The sequence below is a fragment of the Hemitrygon akajei genome, chromosome 22 (assembly GCF_048418815.1).
Source record: "Hemitrygon akajei chromosome 22, sHemAka1.3, whole genome shotgun sequence".
In the NCBI taxonomy this organism is placed as follows: Eukaryota; Metazoa; Chordata; class Chondrichthyes; order Myliobatiformes; family Dasyatidae; genus Hemitrygon; species Hemitrygon akajei.
Window position 1 is genome coordinate 55,743,351 of NC_133145.1, and position 24,549 is coordinate 55,767,899.

At 40.3% G+C, this 24,549-nt stretch overlaps 1 protein-coding gene across 1 annotated transcript in view; it reads left to right on the forward strand.

The window, feature by feature from the left end:
• rptor (regulatory associated protein of MTOR, complex 1) overlaps positions 1–24,549 on the forward strand; it is a 483,948-nt gene that overhangs the window by 50,285 nt on the left and 409,114 nt on the right. Inside the window, exon 3 of the mRNA XM_073026287.1 lies at positions 3,965–4,047. Coding sequence (XP_072882388.1) covers positions 3,965–4,047 — 83 coding nt within the window. The remainder of the gene's footprint in view (positions 1–3,964; positions 4,048–24,549) is intronic.

Here is a 24,549-nt window from a genome sequence, read left to right on the forward strand (position 1 = left end):
CAAGTAACAACTCAGAACCATGCTTTCATTTTTTTATGAAGTGAACTTAACCAAGAAGCAAAGATTCATTGTCTGGCAATGTTGACTCATCCAACTGCAGAGCAAATTTTGTTGTCCTACGTATGTTGCACAACAATTGCACATTTCATCTATTTATCTTTGAAAAGAGTTGTCACTGAGCAGAATTCCCTTGATTATTTGGTCTGGTGATTTAATGCAAAACCTTACTCAGAATCTCCCTTACTGCTGGCAGAATTAATTCTTCTCCAGTTGTATGGCTTTCCAGATTTAACAATGAGAAATGAAATGTTGTATGAAGTAGACAAAACCTCACTATTTTGTTGTGAAGTGTTTTCTTTTTCTGAAAGTTTACATGAAGTGACTGAAAATAAGCCAAGTTTTTGTTTGTATTGTCAGACTGTATTCTCTTTAGATGTTCAAGGAGCCTGGACATTTCATTGACTGATTTTTAAAAAAAAACTTCAAACAACAGACAAATTGGCTGCTGTTGGTTGTTTGGTGCTGGTATGAATTAATATTTCAGAAGCTCCACACTATACCGTCCACACTTCTTTATCATTTGGTCTACTTCTGCCATTTTCATTATGGATTTAAGAACATGTTTAATTGCCCATTGTTTAATTCCAATCTCCAGTGTTGTGATCAATATAGAGGAAAGTTTATGATGTTATCATAGCTCAAGCAAAACCTGACTCTGCCTGAAGGTACATAAATTATGAGGCACTGAGAATCAAATGCATATAATAAGTAAATCATTTCTTAAATTAAGCTTGTAATCCCTCAGCTGCTTTTCACCCCCTGGTACCGAGCTCTCCACCACCCCCTTTATCTTTATCACCACTTTAGAAAGTTCAAATTTAATTGTCATTCAATCATGCATGAATATCTGCGGATACAGCCAAATGAAGCGGTGCTGCTCTGGGGCTAGGGTGCAAAACACAATACCAGCAGTCACACACAGCACAAGACACAATATAGCACATATAAGATATCAGTAAAGTATAGTCACTCACAAAAAACCATAGACCTGTGTTCATGAATGTTGCAGCAATGTACAATTGAACACAATACGACTTGTCTTCTGCCAAGTGAACACTGGGGGCAGCACCTGCTCCACCTTGGACACTGTGCTCTGGTGGAGCACCCCAACACCAAGCGAGAGAAACTCCCACTGCCCAGGGGGGCAGTTTGTCCCACTTTGGAACTGCTGGTCTACATATATAACAGTTACTTCTACATTGTATTTTATAGGGTTTATTTATGTGTATGTGTGTGTATATGTGTGTATATATTTGTATGTATATTTTTATACAAATATGTATTTTTAAAAAACTTGTGTTTATGCTTATTGTGTTATATTCAGCATCGGGTTTGGAGTAACAATCATTTTGTTCTCCTTTACACTTGTGTACTGAAGAATAACTATAACCAATCTTGAACGAAATGTTAAGCTTGGAGTTTATTCGCAGAACCCAGATTACATAGATACATTTTTCATTTTCTAATTATACTTAAAATATACAGAGGCATAGAAAACCTACAGCACAATACAGAACCTTCGGCCCACAAAGCTGTGCTGAACATGTCCTTACCTTAGAAATAACCTAGGCTTACCCATAGCCCTCTATTTTTCTGAGCTCCATGTACCTGTCCAGAAGTCTCTCTTTTTTTATTATTCAAATTTTTATTGTTTATTCTTATTTTACAAAGCAGCACAGCATATCATAGAGCAGATACAGTACAGCATATTTACACAGCCATCCCATGACAGGAAAACATAGAGCAGATACAGTACAGCATATTTACACAGCCATCCCATGACAGGAAAACATAGAGCAGATACAGTACAGCATATTTACACTGCCATCCCATGACAGGAAAACAAATAAGACTTAGAAACAGAAAGAAGTTCTAATTTAAGTTTAAATTAACATACGACCAAAATTGATCCCTTGCGTCTTGCACTTTTCCCTCACTGTTAATTCTTCCCAACGTGTTCATATGATGAAATCTTAATCATTTCCTCAGTCCATTCCTTCACAGTGGGACATCTGGGTTTTTTCCAGTTTTGCAATATAATTCTTGCAGCTGTGATGAGACCAACCTTTAAAATAGTGAATTTGTCATTGTTTACATTAGGTATCGTTGTCCTATCACCCAGGAGACAAAGCCGTGGGCACAAGGGCAGTGTAGGACCCGACCAATTCCCCAACAAATCAAGAGCTTTACACCAAAATGGACGAACCATAGAACACTCCCAGATCATGTGAAAATATATGCCTACCTCATTTTTACATTTCCAGCATAAATTATTATCAACAATCCCCATTTTGTAGAGTCTAGTTGGTGTCCAGTAATATCTATGTACTCTTATACTGTATAAATTTCCCTCTCGCTTCCCTAATATGTCTACCTACATTTGATAAAATATTTGACCACTCATTATCTTTAATATCGCTTCCAAGATCCTTCTACCATACTGCTTTGAGATTGTTACACGATTCACCCACAGAGAGCTTGAACATTTTAAAAAACACTGATGCTTTATGAACTTCCTGTGGTAATTTAAAGTATTCAGTTAAAGGGTTACTTTGTGGGTCACCGTTCTTGAATATACTACTAACGCAATGTCTTATTTGTAAATACTTCCAAAAATTCCCTTTATCTGCAAGGTTATATTTCCTCTGCAAATCTACATATGACATAAAAATCCCATTCTCATTGAGATCACCTACTGTATTTACACCTTTAATCTTCCATTCTTTCCTGTACACCATTCTTTTCCCAATGCATTTCTCAGGGTTACTTCAAAGCAAGGGGTATAACTGGTTTAAATGGAACATTCTACCAGCTTTATGAATTGTACTCCACAAGAGTCTCTTAAAAGACCCTATCATATCTGTCTCCACCACCGTCGCTGGCAGCCCATTCCACACACTCACCACTCCTGACATCTCCTCTGTGTCTACTTTCAAGCACCTTAAAACTGTGCCCTCTCGTGCTAACCATTTCAGCCTTGGGGGAAAAAAGCCTCTGACTATCCACACGATCAATGCCACTCATCGTCTCTCTATCAGGTCACCTGTCATCCTCTGTTGCTCCAAGGATAAAAGGCCGAGTTCACTCTACCTATTCTCATAAGGCATTCTCCCCAATCCAGGCAACATCCTTGTTAAATTTCCTCTGCACCCTTACTACGGTTTCCACATCCTTCCTATAGTGAGGCGACCAGAACTGAGCACAGTACTCCAAGTGGGGTCTGGCCAGGGTCCAAAATAGCTGCAACATTACCTCACGGCTCCTAAACTCAATCCCACGATTGATGAAGGCCAGTGCATCGTATGCTTTCTTAACCAGAGAGTCAACCTGTACAGCAGCTTTGAGTGTCCTATGGACCTGGACCCCAAGATCCCTATGATCCTCCACACTGCCAAGAGTCTTACCATTAATACTATATTCTGACATCATATTTGGTCTACATATGATGGTGTTTAAGTTTTAATTTAAAAGGAAAAGATTTCCATTGTTTTTAAAGACCTTTGAATGTTCTGAAATGCTCTCAAGACAAAGAGCTTTTTGAAGCATAGCCACATGTAGTGTTATAATATAGAAAAAGGGACCAGTTTCTGCACAGCAAAATCCGATAAAGTAGCAAGGCAATAGATAGATAGATAGATACTTTATTCATCCCCATGGGGAAATTCAACTTTTTTCCAATGTCCCATACACTTGTTGTAGCAAAACTAATTACATACAATACTTAACTCAGTAAAAAATATGATATGCATCTAAATCACTATCTCAAAAAGCATTAATAATAGCATTAATAATATGGCCAGATCACTTATTTAGTGATATTAATTGAGAGAAATGTCATTTTGCCACATGTGCATGAATTATCGTTGCTACTTATTGAAGTGTTTATGTTATTAAAATGTTACAGATCCACTGTCCATGAGCCCTCAGAAAGCCTTGGAAAGCATTGGCGCTAACCTGCAGAAACAGTATGAGAACTGGCAGCCGAGGGTGAGTTTTCAATGCTGTGAATATGTTTAGTCGATCAATGTGAAAAACCAGAACAAAAACTGCAGTTGCTGGGAATCTGAAATTTAAAAACTCAGGCAGCATCTGTGGAGAGTGCAGTTATTTACAGATTTTGTCTGAGTATTTTTAGCATTTTCTATTTTTACTTATGGTTTTACTAAATGTGCTTTAAATGTTAGAGTGCAGAACCAAAAGTAGACTTCTGATAAATGAAAGTGGATCATTGGGGAGTAGTATTGTATATTCTTGGATTTTTGCTATTCTGCATGTTTAAAAGTTAAGGAGTATGATGTTCTTGAGAAGCCTGCAATGTTTGTATTTCCTGAACGGCAGTAACTCATTTTAATTGTCGTATTTAAAACTTGATTTCACAGAGATTTGCGTCACTCTGGTATATCTGTTTCCAATTTAGACAGCTATTCCCTTTTTTTTCAAACTATATTTTGTTTGTTTAAAAATAGATCAGCCATGATGGAATGGCAGACCAGACTTGATGGGCAGAATGGCCTAATTCTGCTCCTTTGTCTTGCAGTCTGAAGAAAAAAATCCAATGTACCTAACATGCATATTTAGCTAAAATTGATGGAAAATTGGGGAAATACTTCAGTCGTAATTTATGGTTTGCAAAATTGGAATAGTCTTATGTATTGTGTCTCAGCTTTGTGGTTTCAACAGTTGACCAGTCCAAAGCTCACACAATATGGAGTTGGATTTAGGATGATTTCTGTTTATTTAACAATTTCAGTCAGGGGGTGTTGAATCTCTGGAATTCATTGCCACAGATGTTGTCAAAGCCAAGACATTGGGTATATTTAAAATGGAGGCTGATAGGATCTTGATAGATAGATAGATACTTTATTCATCCCCATGGGGAAATTCAACATTTTTTCCAATGTCCCATACACTTGTTGTAGCAAAACTAATTACCTACAATACTTAACTCAGTAAAAATATGATATGCATCTAAATCACTCTCTCAAAAAGCATTAATAATAGCTTTTAAAAAGTTCTTAAGTAGTTCACTTAAATACATTAAATACAATCAACTCCGGCACTTTAACATATCTTACTCCTGGCGGTTGAATTGTAAAGCCTAATGGCATTGGGGAGTATTGACCTCTTCATCCTGTCTGAGGAGCATTGCATCGATAGCAACCTGTCGCTGAAACTGCTTCTCTTGTCTCTGGATGGTGCTATGTAGAGGATGTTCAGAGTTTTCCATAATTGACCGTAGCCTACTCAGCGCCCTTCGCTCAGCTACCGATGTTATACTCTCCAGTACTTTGCCCACGACAGAGCCCGCCTTCCTTACCAGCTTATTAAGACGTGAGGCGTCCCTCTTCTTAATGCTGCCTCCCCAACACGCCACCACAAAGAAGAGGGCGCTGTCCACAACTGACCTATAGAACATCTTCAGCATCTCACTACAGACATTGAATGACGCCAACCTTCTAAGGAAGTACAGTCGACTCTGTGCCTTCCTGCACAAGGCATCTGTGTTGGCAGTCCAGTCTAGCTTCTCGTCTAACTGTACTCCCAGATACTTGTAGGTCTTAACCTGCTCCACACATTCTCCATTAATGATCACTGGCATTAATCAGGGCATTAAAGGTTACAGGGAAAAGGCAGGAAAATAGGGTTGAGAGGGATAATAAATCAGCCATGATGGAATGGCAGTGCAGATTTATTGGGCCGAGTGGCATAAATTTGCTCCTGTGTTTTATGGTCTAACAAAGATGCTGTTCAATTGTATTCTGACTCTACTTAAATTATACTGGTTTGTGTTGCTGCTCTGTGGGGTTTGCTTGAATCTGTGCTGGACTTGGACCGTGGTCTGCAACTAGTGGACGTCTAGATCACCTGCAGTGATCCCTAACGTTATGAACTTCAGTCTTATTTTGCTTTTAATGGGGTTCTTTCAGCTTTCTTTGGCTGCCTGTAAGGAGGTGAATCTCAAGGTTGAAAAAAGTATACCGTAGATTCCGGACTACAGAGCGCACCTGATTTTAAGCCGCTGGCTCTAATTTTAGAAATAAAATCATTTTTTTAAATGTAAAGGCCGCACCGGATTTTAGGCCGCACCGGATTTTCGGCCGCAGGTGTCCCACGTTGTAATATGAGATATTTACACAGAAAGATATTACACGTGAGGATTTTTTTAACTTTTAATTAAATCCATATGGTAACAAAAACAAATACATATTGCAAATGCTTTTTTTCGAACCGTGCCCGTACGCGGCTACTTTTAAATATACGTTGCGTATACTTCTTTACTGAACAACATTCCAATATCTCCTAACGACTGGTAAAAAATATATATACTGCAGCCTACCAGGAAAAGTTATTGATACCTTTAACTTAAAAGCAGAGTTCGCTCAGATCCAAAGCCGCTCGCGTAATGCGCTCCCCCCTCCTTTCCGTTTCATCGCAAACGGCATTTAAAAGCAGAGTTCGCTCAGATCCAAAGCCGCTCGCGTAATGCGCTCCCCCCTCCTTTCCGTTTCATCGCAAACGGCATTTAAAAGCAGAGTTCGCTCGGATCCAAAGCCGCTCGCGTAATGCGCTCCCCCCTCCTTTCCGTTTCATCGCAAACGGCATTTAAAAGCAGAGTTCGCTCAGATCCAAAGCCGCTCGCGTAATGCGCTCCCCCCTCCTTTCTGTTTCATCGCAAACGGCATTTAAAAGCAGAGTTCGCTCAGATCCAAAGCCGCTCGCGTAATGCGCTCCCCCCTCCTTTCCGTTTCATCGCAAACGGCATTTAAAAGCAGAGTTCGCTCAGATCCAAAGCCGCTCGCGTAATGCGCTCCCCCCTCCTTTCCGTTTCATCGCAAACGGCATTTAAAAGCAGAGTTCGCTCGGATCCAAAGCCGCTCGCGTAATGCGCTCCCCCCTCCTTTCCGTTTCATCGCAAACGGCATTTAAAAGCAGAGTTCGCTCGGATCCAAAGCCGCTCGCGTAATGCGCTCCCCCCTCCTTTCCGTTTCATCGCAAACCGGCATTTTCCCACAAGACACCGCGAAACTGGGTGTGTCGTCATAGCATCCCGCGATGTAGTACAGAAAACAAATATAGTTTAAACTAAGTAGGGTAGGTAGCACAATGCTTCGAGTGTTTTCCATGTTGATGAGGGTGAGTACAAATGACTGATTTACAATAATTTAATTGTGAAAGTGCGCTTGATTTATCGTACAATTTCATTGGACCTCTGTGAACTACTCATCAATTTTATTGGTCTACTGTTACGAGGCAAAATGTTTACGAGGCGGCATGAAAAAAACCTTGCATTAGCCGCTTCGGATTATTGGCCGCAAAGTTCAAAGCTGTTCAAAATGTGGGAAAAAAGTAGCGGCTTAAAATCCGGAATCTACGGTATATACTTTGTTAATAAATATACTTTTAAACTTTGAATTTCCTGCACAAGTTCATTGAATTGAAAGGGAAACTAGACTCTTGAGTGATCTTTCAGTTTATTTGTCATCTTGGCACCTCATACAATTATCATCTTACTTGTGTTCGGGAAATCCAGATAGAGGGTACTGCATTGGATCATCAGTTAATATGATTCCAGTCCAAGACAAATGTTTTTGAACTGATGTACATAGGTATTTTCATTATTTGCTATACATTGTTTGCAGTTTTACATATTGTCACGATAGGAAATTTCTTTTTCAAGAGCTCTGCCCACTGAGGATGAGACATGACATGACTCTCTCTGGCTTATTGCATCCTGGATCGTTTCCTGTTTCTCATTCTTCTGATCTAAGCAGTGTCTCTGTTGGTTTTTACTTTTCTTACTAATACAGAATGGTACTTCAAGTACTTTTTTTTCCAGAATGTGGTCCATTGATATTATTAGGTAAATAGTGAAAACTGATCCGGCTTGTACTTAGTCCTTCAGTTCTCTGAATCATGATAAGTTTGTTCCATTTTGAGACTGGTAAGGATTTAGATAGGGTAATCAGATTTCCCTGAGGTGCTTAATTCAGAGCTGATTAATTGAAGTTTTCTACCTTCTCTGGTGGATGCACTTAGTGGTGGATGCACTTAGTACTGAATTATTGCTGCTTAACATTTTTATGGTGTTGACCTAAAAAAGTTACAAATGCTGATAATCTGGCAAACTTGCTCTGCATTTTGTACAAGTTTTTAACCTTTATTAACATGATACTTGCATGGATAGAAGACTGGCTGGCTGGCTGACTGACAGGAACCAAAGAATGGGAATAAAGACAGCTTTTTGTGGTTGGCTGTCAGTGACTTGTGTTCCACAGGGGTTGGTGTTGGGTCTGCTTCTTTGATGGCTTTGAGGCCGAGTTTGCAGATGATACGAAGGTGGGTAGGGGACAGGTAGTGTAGAGGTAGTCTCTAGAAGGACATGGATTAGGAGAATGTGCAAAGAAGTAGGTGGAATATAGTGTAGGGAAATGCATGATCATGCACTTTGGTCGAAGGAATAAAGATGTAGACCATTTTCTAAAAGGGGAGAAAGTTTAAAAATCAGAAGTTAATGGATCTGGGGACTCCTCATGCAGCTTTCCCCAAAGGTTAACTTGCAGGTTGAGTCGGTAGTAAGGAAGGCAAATGTAATGTTAGCATTCATTTTGAGAGGGCTAGGATATAACAACAAGGATGTAATGAATGCAGAGGCCTTATAAGGCATTGGTCAGTCATATTTGGAGTATTGTAAGCAGTTTTGGGTCCCTTATCAAAGAAATGATGTGCTGGCAATGGAGAGGGTCCATAGGAGGTTCACGAGAGTGATTTCAGAATTAAAGGGTTAATGTTTGAGGAGCATTTGATGACTGGGCCTATACTCACTGGAGTTTAGAAGAATGCGGGACATCTCCTTGAAACATATTGAATATTGAAGCTCTAGATAGAGTGCATGTGGAGAGGATGTTTCCTATAGTGGGCGAGTCGAGGAATGGAGGCTACATCCTCAGAATACATGGGTGTCCATTTAGAATAGAGATGAGGAGGAATTTCTTTAGTCAGAGGGTAGTGAATCTGTGGAATTAATTGTTACAGATGGCTGTGGAGGCCAAATCACTGGGTATATTTATGTTTGGGTTCTTGATTATTCAGGGAGAAGGCAGAAGAATGGTTTGAGAGGGACAATAAACCAACTTGTGGTCGTATGGTTCTTGCATATTTAAAGGTCAGCATGTCTGAAGCAAGTTGCTTGAGTTTTACTATTTAATGAGCAAATTCTTCCTTATTTTGTTTCTTCATGGAATGGAAACAGAATAATTTGTACTGACCCATCCTCTCCTCGGTTACCCATAGTTTACTGTTTTATGGACTTGAAAATGTGGTAGTTAGATCCCTAGAGACACTGCTCAACATTTTAGGAACAGCTTCCTCCTCTGCCATTGGGTTGCTGAATGGACCATGAATACTACCTCACTATTTTTGCTCTCTTTTTTGACTACTTTATTGTTTTGTATCCAATGGATTCCTGTTACTTGGGCCATTGTTTAGTTGGGTCAGCCACTTATTTGAGACAACACTTAAAGAACAAAAACTGATCGGGAAAATAGTTGGGGCTCCCTTCATTTATTTGGGAAACCATGCCACTTAATTTGGGCAGGAAACTGTAGCTGAACAGTTTCCCACTGACATCAGTCGCGTGCACTTGTGTGACCGTTAGCCACTGCAGTGTGCTTAGAGTGAACAGATTTTAAATAATGTCAGGTACATATCTTTGTGTTCTAAAAGGCAGTGATTTTTATCACTGACAGTTGGCAAGAAATAAGCAGCAAGACAATTCTAAACTGTTTTGCTCACTGCAGTTTCAAGCATTTAAGCTTGGAGATGCCATAAACGGCCATGTGTGAAAATGAAATGATTTCACTACTTCAGTAAGTATCAAGAATCATCTTGAATGTTGCAAAGAAAATTAAGGTTTGGAGGATGCGTTCATTGATAGTATTGTATGAAGGCAGTCCATTGCCTGTACTAGGCACCTGTGCTGATTTTGTTCATTGCCTATACTGGATGAATTCCTCCATCGATAGCTATCAGGAACTAATACACATGTTTTGTAGTACTGTAGTGCTATAGGTAATTTGTTCTGTATTTCATTGAAATACATAATATGTTAATTTGTTTGTCATATACAATATACATTTCTAATCACAAACAAGAGAATATCTGTAGATGCTGGAAATCCAAGCAACGCGCACAAACCGCTGGAGGAACTCAGCAGGCCAGGCAGCATCTATAGAAAAGAGTACAGTCGATGCTTTGGGCCAATACCCTTCAGCAGGACTGGGGGAGAAAAAGGATGAGTAGATTTAAAAGGTGGGTGGAAGGGAGAGTGAAGCACAAGGTGATAGTTGAAATTGGGAGGGGAGGGGTGAATAAAGAGCTGGGAAGTAGATTGGTGAAACAGATACAGGGCTGGAGAAGGGGGCATCTAATAGAGGACAGAACCAGGGAAGGAAGAAGAAAAGGGGGAGAAGCACCAGACGAAGGCGATGGACAGACAAGGAGATGAGGCGAGAGGGAAAAGGGGAATGGTGAAGGAGGGGGTGGGGGAGCCATTACCGGAAATTCGAGAAATCAATGTTCATGCCATCAGGTTGGAGGCTACCCAAACAGAATATAAGGTGTTGTTCCTCCAACCTAAGTGTGGCTTCATCACGATTGTAGTGGCCATGGATTGACATATCGGAATGGGCGTGGGAAGTGGAATTAAAACAGGTGGCCACTGTGAGATCCCACTTCTTCTGGCAGTAAGATGTTCTTGGTAGTGGGATCCCGTTGGAGATGGCAGAGGTCACCTACCACCCCACCAGCCTCCACGTAAGGCACATAATTCTTGGTAACTTCCACCTTCTCCAACAGGATCCCACCACCAAGCACCTCTTTCCCACGCCCACGTCCCCCGCCACTTTCTGCTGGGATTGCTTCTTGTGTGACTCCCTTGACTCCCTCCCCACTGCTCTCCCTCCTTGCAAGCAGAACAAGTGCTACACCTGTCCCTACACCTCCTCCCTCACTACCATTCAGGGTCCCAAACAGTCCTTCCAGATGAGGCAACACTCCACCTGTGTGTCTGTTGGGGTTATATACTGTGTCTGGTGCCCCTGGTGTAGCCTCCTGTATATTGGTGAGACCCTATGCAGATTGGGAGACCACTTCGCTGAGCACCTACGGTCTGCCTGGCAGAAGAAGCGGGGTTTCCCAGCGGCCACCCTTTTTAATTCATTTCCCATTCCCATTCTGATTGTCAGTCCTGTACTGCCATGACGAGGCCACACTCAGGTTGGAGGAACAACACCTTGTATTCTGTCTGGGTAGCCTCCAACCTGATGGCATGAACATTGATTTCTCAACTTCTAGTAATGGCCCTCTCCCCCACCCTCTCCTTCACCATTCCCCATCCCCTTTGCCCTCTCTCACCTTATCTCCCTGCCTGCCTATCCCCTCCCTCTGGTGCTCCTACCCCCCCCACCCCCTTCGTTCTTTTATGGCCTTCTGTCCTCTCCTGTTAGACTCCCCCCTTCTCCAGCCCTGTATCTCTTTCACCATCAACTTCTCAGTTCTTTACTTCATTCCTCACTCCCCCCCACCCTGGTTTTACCTATCACTTTGCATTTCTCTCTCCCCTCCCCCACCTTTTAAATCTACTCCTCATCTTTTTTTCTCCAGCCCTGCTGAAGGGTCTTGGCCTGAAACATCGACTGTACTCTTCTATAATGCCTCCTGGCCTGCTGAATTCCTTAAGCATTTTGTGTGTGTGATATATTTCTGATTGTAATTTACAGCCTACTTTATGTATTGCATTGTACTGCTGCCACAAAGCAACAAATTTCACAACACGTCAGTGATAATAAACCTGATCCTGACATCTGTTCTGGTTATTTATCTTGGCTAATTTCAAAACAAACATCTAGATGAGAGCATGTCAAGTGATTATTGGAAATCTGTTAATTTATACAATAAAATGTTGATAACTGCTCTCTTTGAAAATCCCAGTGGCTCACCCATTTTCACTTTGAACTTGGGTTTTCAGGAAGATTTATTATACCACTGCATCATTTTTAAAAAACAAATGAAAAAAGTTCAAACTGTTCTATACTTCTAGCTGGCATTGACGTCAATGATCTGTGTGACTTATGGATTCTCTGGTTACATTTTGACATGTGTAAGTCTTTAAGGAACATTTTATAGTTACCATGAAATGCTAATTTTGAGTATTCAGTTTCCTGCTGCATGATTCAAATATTCCTCAAATAACTTGCATACGTAGTTGGAGCTATGTACTCCTTGGATAATAGGATTTCATTCTGTCAAATGCTGAAACCTTTTATGAGATGAGCGATTGTTTGCACTTAGGAGGTCATTTGTTTGGTGTGCTTTGTTGCACATGAATATATTGAGTGTAAGTGCTCGGTAACGATGAGCTCTGTACAGAATGGTGAGTTGACCTCGTGCATGCCAGCTTGAATTGTGTTGTCTATCAATGGCGATCTGAACATTTGAAGACCATTTATTGCATGGTATTTCAAGATGGTATGAAGTGCTTGACTTGGACCGAAATAAAGCTGTTATACATTTCTGCATGAATTTTTAACATGAAATAAAAGTTTGCTCGATGTTCATGTGTTTGTTTGGAATTCTGGCATTTAATTGGATTTTAGAACTTCTTCACATTAGCAATCTGTTTTCAGGAGGATGCTCTCCACATTTATGACTCGCTAATGCGTTTCAATTTGATTCTGTTTTGCAGATGTGCAATCTGTTCTCCATTTGCTACTTCAAAAAAAAATTAAGATGATTGAATCCATTTTTTTGGGTGATTTGAGAGTCTCATGTTAAAATCAAAAATGCTCATAATATCAGGCATCATTTACTTATGGAAGTTGATGTTAATTCTCTTTTGAATTGGAAGAGAGTTGCAATGTTACAGTCTTCAAATAAGTATGGAAAGGAAAGGGGAAAGAACAAAAGGGTTTGTAAATGAGTTGAAAACAGAGCCTAAAGACTCTGGTTACAGAGTCAATGACAGAACTAAAATCGGAATAGGTAATCAATGAAAATCTATAAATGAATTAATCCAAATCTACAAATGTTGGGTGATTATAAACTGTATTGGGAAATAACAGTGTAACAAATAGTAATATTTATAGTAAATTTCTTGTCAAAGTTCATCATTTGCAAAGTACATCAAAGTCACCCTGAGATTCGTTTTCTTGCGTGCATTCTTAGTAAGTACAAGAAACACAATAGAATCAATGAAAGACCACGTGCGACAGGGTGGTCAAACAAAAACCAATGTGCAAAAGACTACAAATTGTGCAAAACCAAAAGGGTAAAATAATCAATAAATAAGCAATGAATATTGAAGATATGAAGATCATAGGTTATGGGAGAAGTTTAATAATGGGCGAGTGAAGTTATCCCCTCTGGTTCAAGAGCCTGATGGCTCAGGGGTAGTAACTTCCTGAACCAGGTGGTGTGTGTCCTGAACTCCTGTGCGTTCTTCCTGATGGCAACAGTGAGAAGAGAGTGTTGCCTTGGATGGTTGGTGTCCTTGATAATGGATGCTGCTTTTCTGTGCTTGATGGTGGGGAGGGCTGCATCCACTGCTTTGGGAATTGGTATTTCTGTAGCAGGCTGTAATGCAACCAGTCAATATACCCTTCTCTGAAAATCTATAGAAGTTTGTCAAAGTGTTCAATGATGTGATAATCTTTGAAAACTTCTAAGAAAGTTGAGGCACTGCTCTGCTTTCTTTGAAATGGCACATGTGTCCTGAACCCAAGATGGATCCTCTGAAATTATAACACCAAGGAATTTTAAATTGCTGACCCTCTCCACCTCTGCTTTCCGCCCCTAACACAGGCCTGGCTCATGGATCTTTGGTTTCCCGCTCCTTGGGTTTTGTGACATTGTTGAAAGGTTGTTGTTGTTGTTGTAGTACCACTCAGCCAGATTTTCAATCTCTCTTCTATATGCTGATTCATTACAGCCTTTGATTCGGCCAATGACAGTGGTGCTGTCAGCAAATTTAAATGTGGCATTGGAGCTGTGATTAGTCCCATAGTCATAGTGTAAAACGAGTAGAGTAGGGGGCTCAGCACACAGCCTTGTGAATCACCTGTGCTGATGGTGATTGTGGAGGTGTTGTTGCCAGTCTGAGTTGAATGGGGTCTGCATGTGAGGAAATTGAGAATCTAGTTATTGAGTTGTAGGAGTTATTGAGATGTAAGTGTCTTGAAGTTTATTGATTAGTTTTGAGGGGATGACGGTTTTGAATGCTGATCTGTATTCATTCAGATCCTCTGAGTCCTTTGAACATGGCCCAGTCCACCGGCTTGAAGCAAGCTCGTAGCTGCAAATCTGTCTCCTGCGACCACCTCTTTGTTTTCCTTACTTCCAGAACCTTGCTGTTTAGCCTTTACTTGTTTGCAGGTAGGAGGAGGACAGCCAAATGATCATATTTGCCAAAATGTGGTCTAGAGATTGAACAGTGAACAATCCTTAAGGTACAATGGCAGCAGTCCAGTGTGTTGATACCACTGCTGCTGTAGGTGATATGCTGATGATAACTGGGCAGATATTTCTTCGAAAAAGCCAGATTGAAATCCCCAACAATGATTTGAAAGGCTTCAGGGTTTGGCTGTCGCTTGTTTGCTGGAGGTGGCACTCAGTACCTCATGTGCTTCTTAATGTTGGCTTTTGCAGTATGTAAACTGTAGACAGGAGGTAGAATGGTTGCCAGATCACAGATGAACTCTCTTGGTCAGTAGAACAAATGGATAATCAGAAGTTAGTGAACTAATTATTTTGGGTTCTGGAGAAAACATAACTGTAGCTACAAGTTAAGAATTCATTACAAGCTATCATAGATACTATAATTCAGTGTAATTAATAGCATTAAAGCAAGTATGATGCTGATGGCATAAGGTATTTAATTGAAAAATACCTTAAGGTATTGAAAAGAAAATGATGTGGTTTTGGTGAGGACTAAGGACAGGGAGAGAAATCTTGGAGCTGTAACATAACCGAAAGGATAAGTGACTGGAAGACTGAGGTCTCACTTGTAATTTGAACAGAATTGACTCATAAAGTGCTTATTCTATCTGTGGCTACCGCCATGCAACAGAAAGCATTTTGAGGGCATTAAATGTGTTATATTGAATCAATTGCAAAGAAGGGAGTTTATACATTCTTCTTGTGACCTTGTAGGTTTGCATAGTGCTCCAGAGGTACAGATTAGTGGCTTAATTGACCACATGGGTGTAATTGGGTGATGCAGGCTTGTTGGGCTGGAAATGCTTGTTACTGTGTTGTATCTCTAGATAAAAAATTGCTATTCAACTACAAAGTGGTGTGATTGATGAGAATAACTAAAAGGATATGCCTGATAGATCTCATGGTTGTATGGAAGGAGGGATTTTTGGTGAAAATAGAGTTGAAAATTTGGGGGTTACGGAGGTGTCTTCCTGAAATGTTGAAAGGTAAAAGTTGCTGTTTCACAGTAGCAGTTGTGTTAGAAGTCAAGTCAAGTCACTTTTTATTGGCATTTTGACCATAACTGCTGGTACAGTGCACAGTAAAAACGAGACAACGTTATTATGCAGGAAAGTGTGCCTTGTGGAACTTGTTTCTGGGCAGGATGGAAACGGGTAGAAAATCCCTCTTCTCTCTTTTTCTCATTCCCCATTCTGGTTCCCCTCTATCCTTTCTCTTCTCCTCACCTGCCTATCACCTTCCTCTGTTTCTGCTCTTCCTTTCTTTACTTCCATAGTCCACTCTCCTCTCCTTAGTGTCCTTCAACCTTACATCTTCCACCTGTCACCTCCCAATACTTCATTCCACCTCCCCCTCCCCCTCACCTGGCCTCAACTATCACCTGCCAGCTTCTCCTCCTTAACCTCACCCTCTTTCCCCCCCCCCCCCCCCCCCAACCTTATTTTGGCTTCTTTCTCCTTGCTTCCAGTCCTGATGAAGGGTTTTGGCCTGAAAAATCGACTTTTTAATTCTTCTCCATTGATGTTGCTTGGCCTGTTGAGTTCCTCCAGCATCTTGATCTGTGCTATATTGATGTGTGTTATAAAGGTTCTGTCAGCTATGAAGTGAGAGATTTCTTGGTTGAAGGAAAATTCAGTGGATAATCTAAAATGGAAGGTAGACCCACCAGAACAGAGACTGGAGAAATAGAGTAGAGTCCTTCTAGAAAGTAGGATAAAATGCAGTTAAGGAGGCGCGATACTGAGTTTGTCATTGATATTAATCAGTCCTGTCACCAGCAATAGAGATGAATGAAGTGAAGGAAGGTAAGAGTTGGAGGTGCGCCATGTGAAAGTAAAGGAATGCTGGAATTTTAAAAAAGCTGCAAATGGTGGATGTTTAAAGTTCAAACAGAAAATTGCTGAAACATCCAGCAGATCAGGCAGCAAATGCAGAAAGAGAAATGCTGCTGATGTTTTGGGCTAAAGTTCCTGCTTCATAAATTATTCTGTTATAAAATTGTTGACTTAATGAAATTATTATCTTTAATAATTGTGGTAAAGCCTTTTCAATGTCTATTATTGTCAAGCTCTAAGAATTTTGTACATTTCCACAACATGGTAATACAGCTTTCTCAAATGCTGAAGGGGTTTTGTTGTATCTATTGTAAATGCCTGGAAGAAAATGAATCTCAAGGTGGTATATGGTGACATATAGGTAGTTAGATAACAAATTTACTTTGAACTTTTGGTCTTTGGGAATGGAAAGTTTCTGGAACCATTATTGGCTGGAGAAAACCGAACCATGGCCACAAATTAAGAACTCATTACAAACTATTTCAGATACTATCATTCAGTATAATTAATAACAGTAAAGCAAGTAATGATCTGATTATTCAAATATTGTTCATGAAGGATCTGCTGTGGGCCCAGCAAGTAAGGGCAATTACAAAGGAAGAACTGCATCATCATGGACGTCTTGGATCATGCCCACGACATTTTGGAGAGGGAGGGAGAGCAGCCAGATGTCTTGGTACATATTGGTACCAATGACATAGGAAGGAAAAGCAAAGAGGTCCTGAAAAGTGACTTTAGAGAGCTGAATAGAAAGCTGTGAAGCAGGAGCTCCCGGGTAGTAATTTCTGGTTTGCTGCCCGTTCCACGTGCCAGTGAGGGTGAAAACAGGATGATTTGGCAGATTAATGCGTGGCTAAGAAGCTGGTGCAGGGGACAGGGCTTCAGGTTCTGGGATTATTGGAATCTCTTCTGGGGGGTGGGGTATGGCTTGTTCAAAAGTGACAAGTTGTACCTGAACCTGAGGGAACCAATATTCTCAAGGGCAGGTTTATTAGAGCTGTTGGGGAGGGTTTAAACTAATTTGGCAGGGGATAGGAATCAGAGTAAAGGGACTCAGGATAGGATGGATGGTAAAAAGCAAAGATAGCATGCAGTCAGACTGTCAGGAAGGGCAGACAGTTGATAGGACATAATTGCAGCCAGCAGGGTGAGTATTAGTGCATTAGGTATGCAGAATCAAAAAGGGTAGCAAATACAGTACTCAGAGTGTGATATCTCAATGCATGGAGTATAAGAAACAAGGTGGATAATCTTGTTGCACTATTACAGATTGTCAGTAATGATATTGTGGCCATCACTGAATTGTGGCTGAAGGATGGTTGTAGTGGGAGCTAAATATCCAAGGTTACATGTTGCATTGGAGGGATAAGAAGGTAAACGGAGGGGGTGGTGTGGCTCTGCTGGTAAAGAATGGCATCTAATCATTAGAAAGATGTGACATGGGATTGGAAGATGTTGAATGCTTGTGGGCTGAAGTTAAGAAACTGCAAGGGTAAAAGGATCCTGATGGTATCTGGATGTGGACCACAGATTACAATGGGAAATAGAAAAGGCACATCAAAACAGCAATGTTACGATAGTCATGGGAGATTTCAACATGCAAGTCAATTGGGAAAATTAGGTTGGAAATGGATCTAAAGAGAGAATGAGTTGTTTGAATGCCTATGTGATGGCTTTATAGAGCAGTTTGTCTTTGAGCATACTAGGGGATCAGCTATATTGGATTGGGTGTTATTTAATGAACTGGAGGTGATTAGGGAGCTTAAAGTAAAAGAACCCTTAGGAGGCAGTGATCACAATATGATTGAGTTCAACTTGAAATTTGATAGGAGAAAATGAAGTCTGATATAGCAGTATTTCAGTGGAGTAAAGGAAATTACAGTGGTATGAGAGAGGAGAGGAGAAAGTAAATTGGAAGGTGATGCTGGCAGGGATGACAGCAGAGCAGCAATGGTGTGAGTTTTGGGGGGAAATGAGGAAGGTGCAGGATAGAAGAAATACATAAATAAAGAAATACGCAAATGGCAGAATAGGACAACTGTGGCTGACAGGGAAGTCAAAGCTAATGTAAAAGCAAAAGAGAGGGCATACAAAAAAGCAAGAATTAGTGGAAAGACAGAGGATTGGGAAGTTTTAAAAACCCTACAGAGAGCAACTAAAAGAACCGCTAGGAGAGAAAAGATGAAATATGAATGCAAGCTAGCAAACAATATCAAAGTAGATATTAAAGCTTTTTCAAGTAGGTAAAATATAAAAGAGAGATGTGAGTGGATGTAGGACCGCTAGAAAATGGAGATGGCAGATGAACTAAATGAGTATTTTGCATCAGTCTTCACTGTGGAAGGGTGTGAGGGAAGAGAAGTGAGTGCAGTTATTGTTACAAGAGAGAAGGTGCTCAAAAAGCTGAAAAACCTAAGGTATATAAGTCACCTGGCCCAGATGAACTGCCCCCTGGACTTTTGAAAGAGGTAGTGGTAGGGATTGTGGAGGTATAAGTAATGCTTTTCCAATCCTCTGGTATGGTGGCAGAGGATTGGAAAATTGCAAATGCCACTCTACTCTTGCGCTCCATGGGCCAAGTGGCCTAATTCTGCTCCTATGTCTTATGTTCTTACGGTCTACTTCTATAGGAGTTTGCAAAGATTCAGCATGACATCTAAAACTTCGACAAACTTCTTTTGATGTGTGACAGAGTATGCTGACAGGCTGCATCACAGGCTGGTATGCAAACACCAGTGCCCTTGAACTGAAAATCCCCTCAAAAGTAGTAGTTATGGCTGTTCATCACAGGTAGAGCTCTTCTCACCACTGAGCACATCGACATGGAGTGTTGTTAAAGGAAACCAGCATCCATCATCAGGGACCCCCACTACCCAGGTCGTTCTGTCTTCGTTGCTACTGCCATTGGGAAGAAGGTATAGGAGCCTCAGGACTCACCACCAGGTTGAGGAGCAGTAATTCAACCGTCAGGCTCTTGAACCAAAGAGGAAAACTTCACCTGCCCCATCATTGAAATATTCCCACAATCTATGGATTCACTTTCAAGGACTCTTCATCTCATATTCTTAATATTTATTGTGTGCTTATCTATCTATCTATTTTTGTATTTGTTGTCTTTTGCACACTGAATGCCCAAGTTGGTACGATCTTTCATTGACTCTATTATGGTTATTATTCTATTACTGATTTATTGAGTATGCTGACAAGAAACCAAGTCTCACGGTTGTATTTGGTGACATGTATGTAATAAACTTTGATAATGAACTTACTTCAAACTTTTGAACTTTGAAAAAGTTTGAGAATCAAAGTATTTATTGAGGGACCTATAAGGTTTTAAATGGGCAATGTTATGGAAATGTATTTCAGTCTACAGCCAAGAAATCTCAGAAAATACATACCGCAAAGAATAGTCAGCTACACAATCTGCTCTTATAATTACATTGAAATGTCCTAAGATGCTTCACAGATGGAAATTAAAATTAGGCAGACTCCCATAAAGAAATATGAGAGCTGGTATTAAGAGAGGTCTGAAAAGAAAGCAGTGGAGTAGTTTAGGGAGAGAACATCAGAGCTTTGATTGCAATGGTATTAATCTTTAGAAGGTAATATGTGTTTATTTCCCCAGCTCTCAGGTCAGGTATTGTTTTAATGGGAATAAGAAACAGTGGCTGCAATTGTTTTCTGGGTATGGGGCAGGTTTTTATGGACTTACTTTTGCAATTCCTTGCAGAGCACAATGCAAATAGAATTAGCAAAGCAATAAGGCCTGTAGATAAAGTTTCTTTGTTTTGCATAAATCAAAACAGCAATTTTACCAAAAGTTATACATCAGTGTTCTCAATAGAAAATGTACCAGACTGAAAAGGAAATTAATATAATCCCCAGTAGGTGAAGAGAATGGAGAATGCTCTAAAGCCTTGTATTTCATTGGAATTCCCATAGTTTAATGAGCATTTATTGGTAAATAGTACAAGAGCCTTGTATTTCACTAGGACTATGCTGTGGCATTTTACAAATAATAAATTTAATTCTCTCAAAGCCATGAAATGGACATTAATGAAACAATAGGAAAAAACTCAAATATTAGTTGTTATTTAAATAACCTTGCCTCAAGTAGAACAGTTAAATCAGCAAGACCAGAATGCTAATTCTAATATAACTATAAAGACCATAGGCGACAAAAGGCCTGAAACAATAACTATTTCTTTACATTGAAGGAATGCTGAAATTCATAACAGAATATAATAACATTGCCCAGTTTGGAAGAGGTACAATAGAGACAGGGGAGTATCAGAAAAGATGTGACAAGGACTGACGCAAAATGTTCTAAAATAACCCATTAAGAGGCAGCCATGGCTAGCATATGCACAATTTCGACAAGCTGTGCTTTTTAAATCTGGAGATGAATGGACTTCAGAGAGGTTAATTTCAGAATCAGGTTTATTATCACTGACGTAAGTCGTAAAATTTGTTATTATGTGGCAGAAGTACAGTGCATGAAAATGACTATATTCAACAAGTAAAAAAGAAAAAAGTGTGTGTATATATGTGCAACTATACACACACGCAAATAGTGAGTTTGTGTTCATTGGTTCATGAACTGTTCAGAAATCTGATGGTGGAGGGTAAGAAGCTGTTCCAAAAACATTGAGTGTGTTTGTCTTCAAGCTCCTGTAGCTCCTAGTAATGAGAACAGAGCATGTCTGGATGGTGAGGGTCCTTCTTAAGCAAGAGAAAGTCTGCACGTGCTGGAAATCCGAGCAACACATACAAATTGCTGGACGAATTCAGCAGGTTAGGCAACATCTATGGAAAAAAATACAGTCACTGCTTTGGGAAGAAGCCCTTTGGCAGAACTGGGGGAAAAAAGCTGAGGAGTAGATTTGAAAGGTGGGGGGAGGGGAGAGAGAAACGCCAGGCGATAGGTGAGACTTGGAGGGGGAAGGATGAAGCAAAGAGCTGTGAAGTTGATTTGTGAAAGAGACAGAAGGCCATGGAAGAAAGAAGAAAGGGTGCGGGGTAGGAGCACCAGAGGGAGGCGATGGGCGGGCAAGGAGATAACATGGGAGAGGTACAAGGGGATGGGAAATGGTGGAGGTGTGGGTGGGTGGAGGCATTACTGGAAGTTTGAGAAATCGGTGTTCATGCCATCAGATTGGAGGCTTCCCCAACGGAATATAAGGTGTTACTCCTCCAACCTAAGTGTGGCCTTATCCTGACGGTGGAGGAGGTCATGGATGGACATACTGGAAATGGAAGTGGAATTAAAATGGGTGGTCACTGGGAGATCCTGCTTTTTCTGGTGGATGGAGCGTAGATGCTCGACGAAGCAGTCTCCCAGTCTGCGTTGGGTCCTTCATGATAGATGCCACCTTCTTGAGTCCATGCCTGTTGAAAACCCTGGCCTGACAGAAGTTGTTGTAGCGTATGTTTGGGGGTGGTTAAGCTGCTATTCAAAAGGAAGTAGTTGTTGGCTTTCAGGCCATTTTGCGGGGAGCTGGATTGGTAGAATGTTATGATGCCTTCATGGTTTTAAAAAAATGGTTGGTGTTTGGAAATCTGAGAATTACTTCACTGAATGTTTCAATTTACATGTGACAAAGCTAATCTTTGTCTATTAAAATAATCAAGGCATTAGTTGAAGGAGGGAAGAGATTGGACAGTACTAAAAAATCATTGTAATTGGGTTTTACTGATAGGATTTTGTTTTTATAATTTCATCTTTTGTGCTGAAATGGGGAAAAAGAACAAAATGTTTTGCTGCTCAGGATTTCACATTTTATGTTCAGTGGAGAAGTAACCCTTTAGAATGGAAAATATATACTTCCAATGAATGAAAAATGCTTTGTGAGCCAAACAGCAATGTTCATTACAGTATTAAAGCTTTTTCAGTTTGAACAAGCAGACATCTTAGATCAGTGGTTCCCAACCTTTTCTATGCCCCACACCCCTAGGAAATGTTTGATTAATGTTTGCACCCCCTACAAAAGTAATATCACATTTGAAGATGAAGAAGTCTAATTTCTAATTTTTGAACCACAAATTGAACCACATACAATACTGCAGGTGAACAAATTGAACTTTAAAAAAAGCTTAATTCAGTGCATAAAATGCAAATATAAACTGAGCAATTAGATTCTAATTTATTCAGAAAAAATTGTAAACAGTAAAATCAATCCCAAATGTGAACATAAAATTCAATGACTTCTTTGCTCCTGCTTCTCATTCATGATTTGGTCAAAACGTGGAACTTTCTTGCTGACTGCGATCCTCAGGTCTGCCTGTGGATTCAGGCAATTTCTAGATTTTGTCTTGATTGGCAAAAGAGAACTGAATCCAGATTCACACAAGTGTGTTGTTGCAAATGGAGTGCAGACACAGAGTGCTTTTCCGCCAAGTCTTGGGAACATATCCAGTGCTGCACACCAAAACTCCTCCAAAGTCTTGCTTTCAAATTGCATTTCAAGAGCTCAATTTGTCCACAAATCAATAAGATCTTCCTTCACCTCTTCATCATCTGACATTTTCTCCAAATTGTAGGAATATGGATTCATGATCCATTCTTTTGAAATCTTCAGGTCTCCAGCAGCAAAATATCCATCAAATGATTCTGACAGCATTTCCAAATGAGCCACAATTTCTTCACGCACTGTAGGAGTTATGGATCCAGCATCATCAACCATCTCTTCTAATGAAGGAAAATTTGAGAGACTGCCTCTTTCCATCCTTCGACGCCAAAGGCGTAACTTTTCTTTGAAGGCATTCAACTTTTCACAAGCCTTCAATATGTTTATCCCTTTTCCTTGAAAAGAAATACTCAGGTCATTCATACGAGTGAAAATGTCAGCTAAATAAGCCAGCATTTGGGCAAATTCCTGTGATTCCATTGCTCCAACCAGATCACATTCACACTTCTCCAGAAAAACTGATTTCTTCCCGCAGTTCAAAGACGCGGGTTAAAGCTTGTCCTCGTGACAACCAACGGACAAAGTGTGGAAAAGCAAAACTGAATGCTCATTTCTCAGGTTGTCCAAAGCACGCCCCCTGATCCAGTTGATGATCTTCACACAAGTATCAATGACTTTCTTCAAATTTGGAGGCAATGCTTTTGATGCCAAAGCATGCTGATGAAGAAAACAATGGGTAACTTGCAAGTCTGGAATCTCCTTTTTCATCAATGCAGAAAAGCCAGATTTATTTCCAAGCATTGCAGGTGCCCCATCAGTGCACACAGAACCAATGACTTTGATATCTAAATCATGTTTGGCAAAGACGTCTTTCACCAGCTGCATCACATACTTTGCAGTTGTGTTTGTTTTCAGATCTTTACAAAACAGGAAATCTTCCTTCACAGCACCATCATTGACATACCTCACTAATGTGATGAGCTGACTACAACTGGAGACATCAGTTGACTGATCCAACTGAATAGAGATTTTAAGAGGACTAGCTCTGACATCTGAGATTACTTGGTCCAAAATATCTTCACTCTAATCACTGATTCGGTTATGAAGGACATTATTTGATAGGGACACCTGTTCAAATTTTTTTCTTGCTTCTTTCCCCAGTATAATTGTTGCCATTTTCGGTGCACATGGCTTGATGAGATCTTCTGCAATTGTATGGGGCTTCTTGGATTTGGCCACTTTATATGCCACTTGGTATGAAGCAAGAAGTAGTGGTTTTTCAACAGAAACGGAACCTAATTTTGGAAGAGTTCCTTGTGAATCAAAACGAGCTCTTTTGATTTTCAATGACCCAACATCATGTCCTTCAACATCAGCTCCGCCATGCTTGTTCTTGAAGTGCTCTTGAAGCTTGGATGGCTTCAGATTTGAGTTGGAAAACACAACGCTACAAAGAATGCACTGGGTTTTTTGCAAGCATCATTTCCTGTTGTGCAAGTGAAACCAAAGCACACATAGTCATCATTCCACTTCCCTCTCTTTGACATGATGAAGGGTTAATGAAGGGAAAAATCTGAGCTAATATGAGAAAAACTATCTGACTAAGTCAGGGATGACCGCTTTACTCAACCAGACACGCCTATAGCAAAGTATCACGAGAAATACGCTTTCGAATATTATATTACGATATTATCTGCGGTTAAGCCAAGATAGATCGTCAGGTGGAAATGCTACGGGGACGCAACGCGAATTATTAG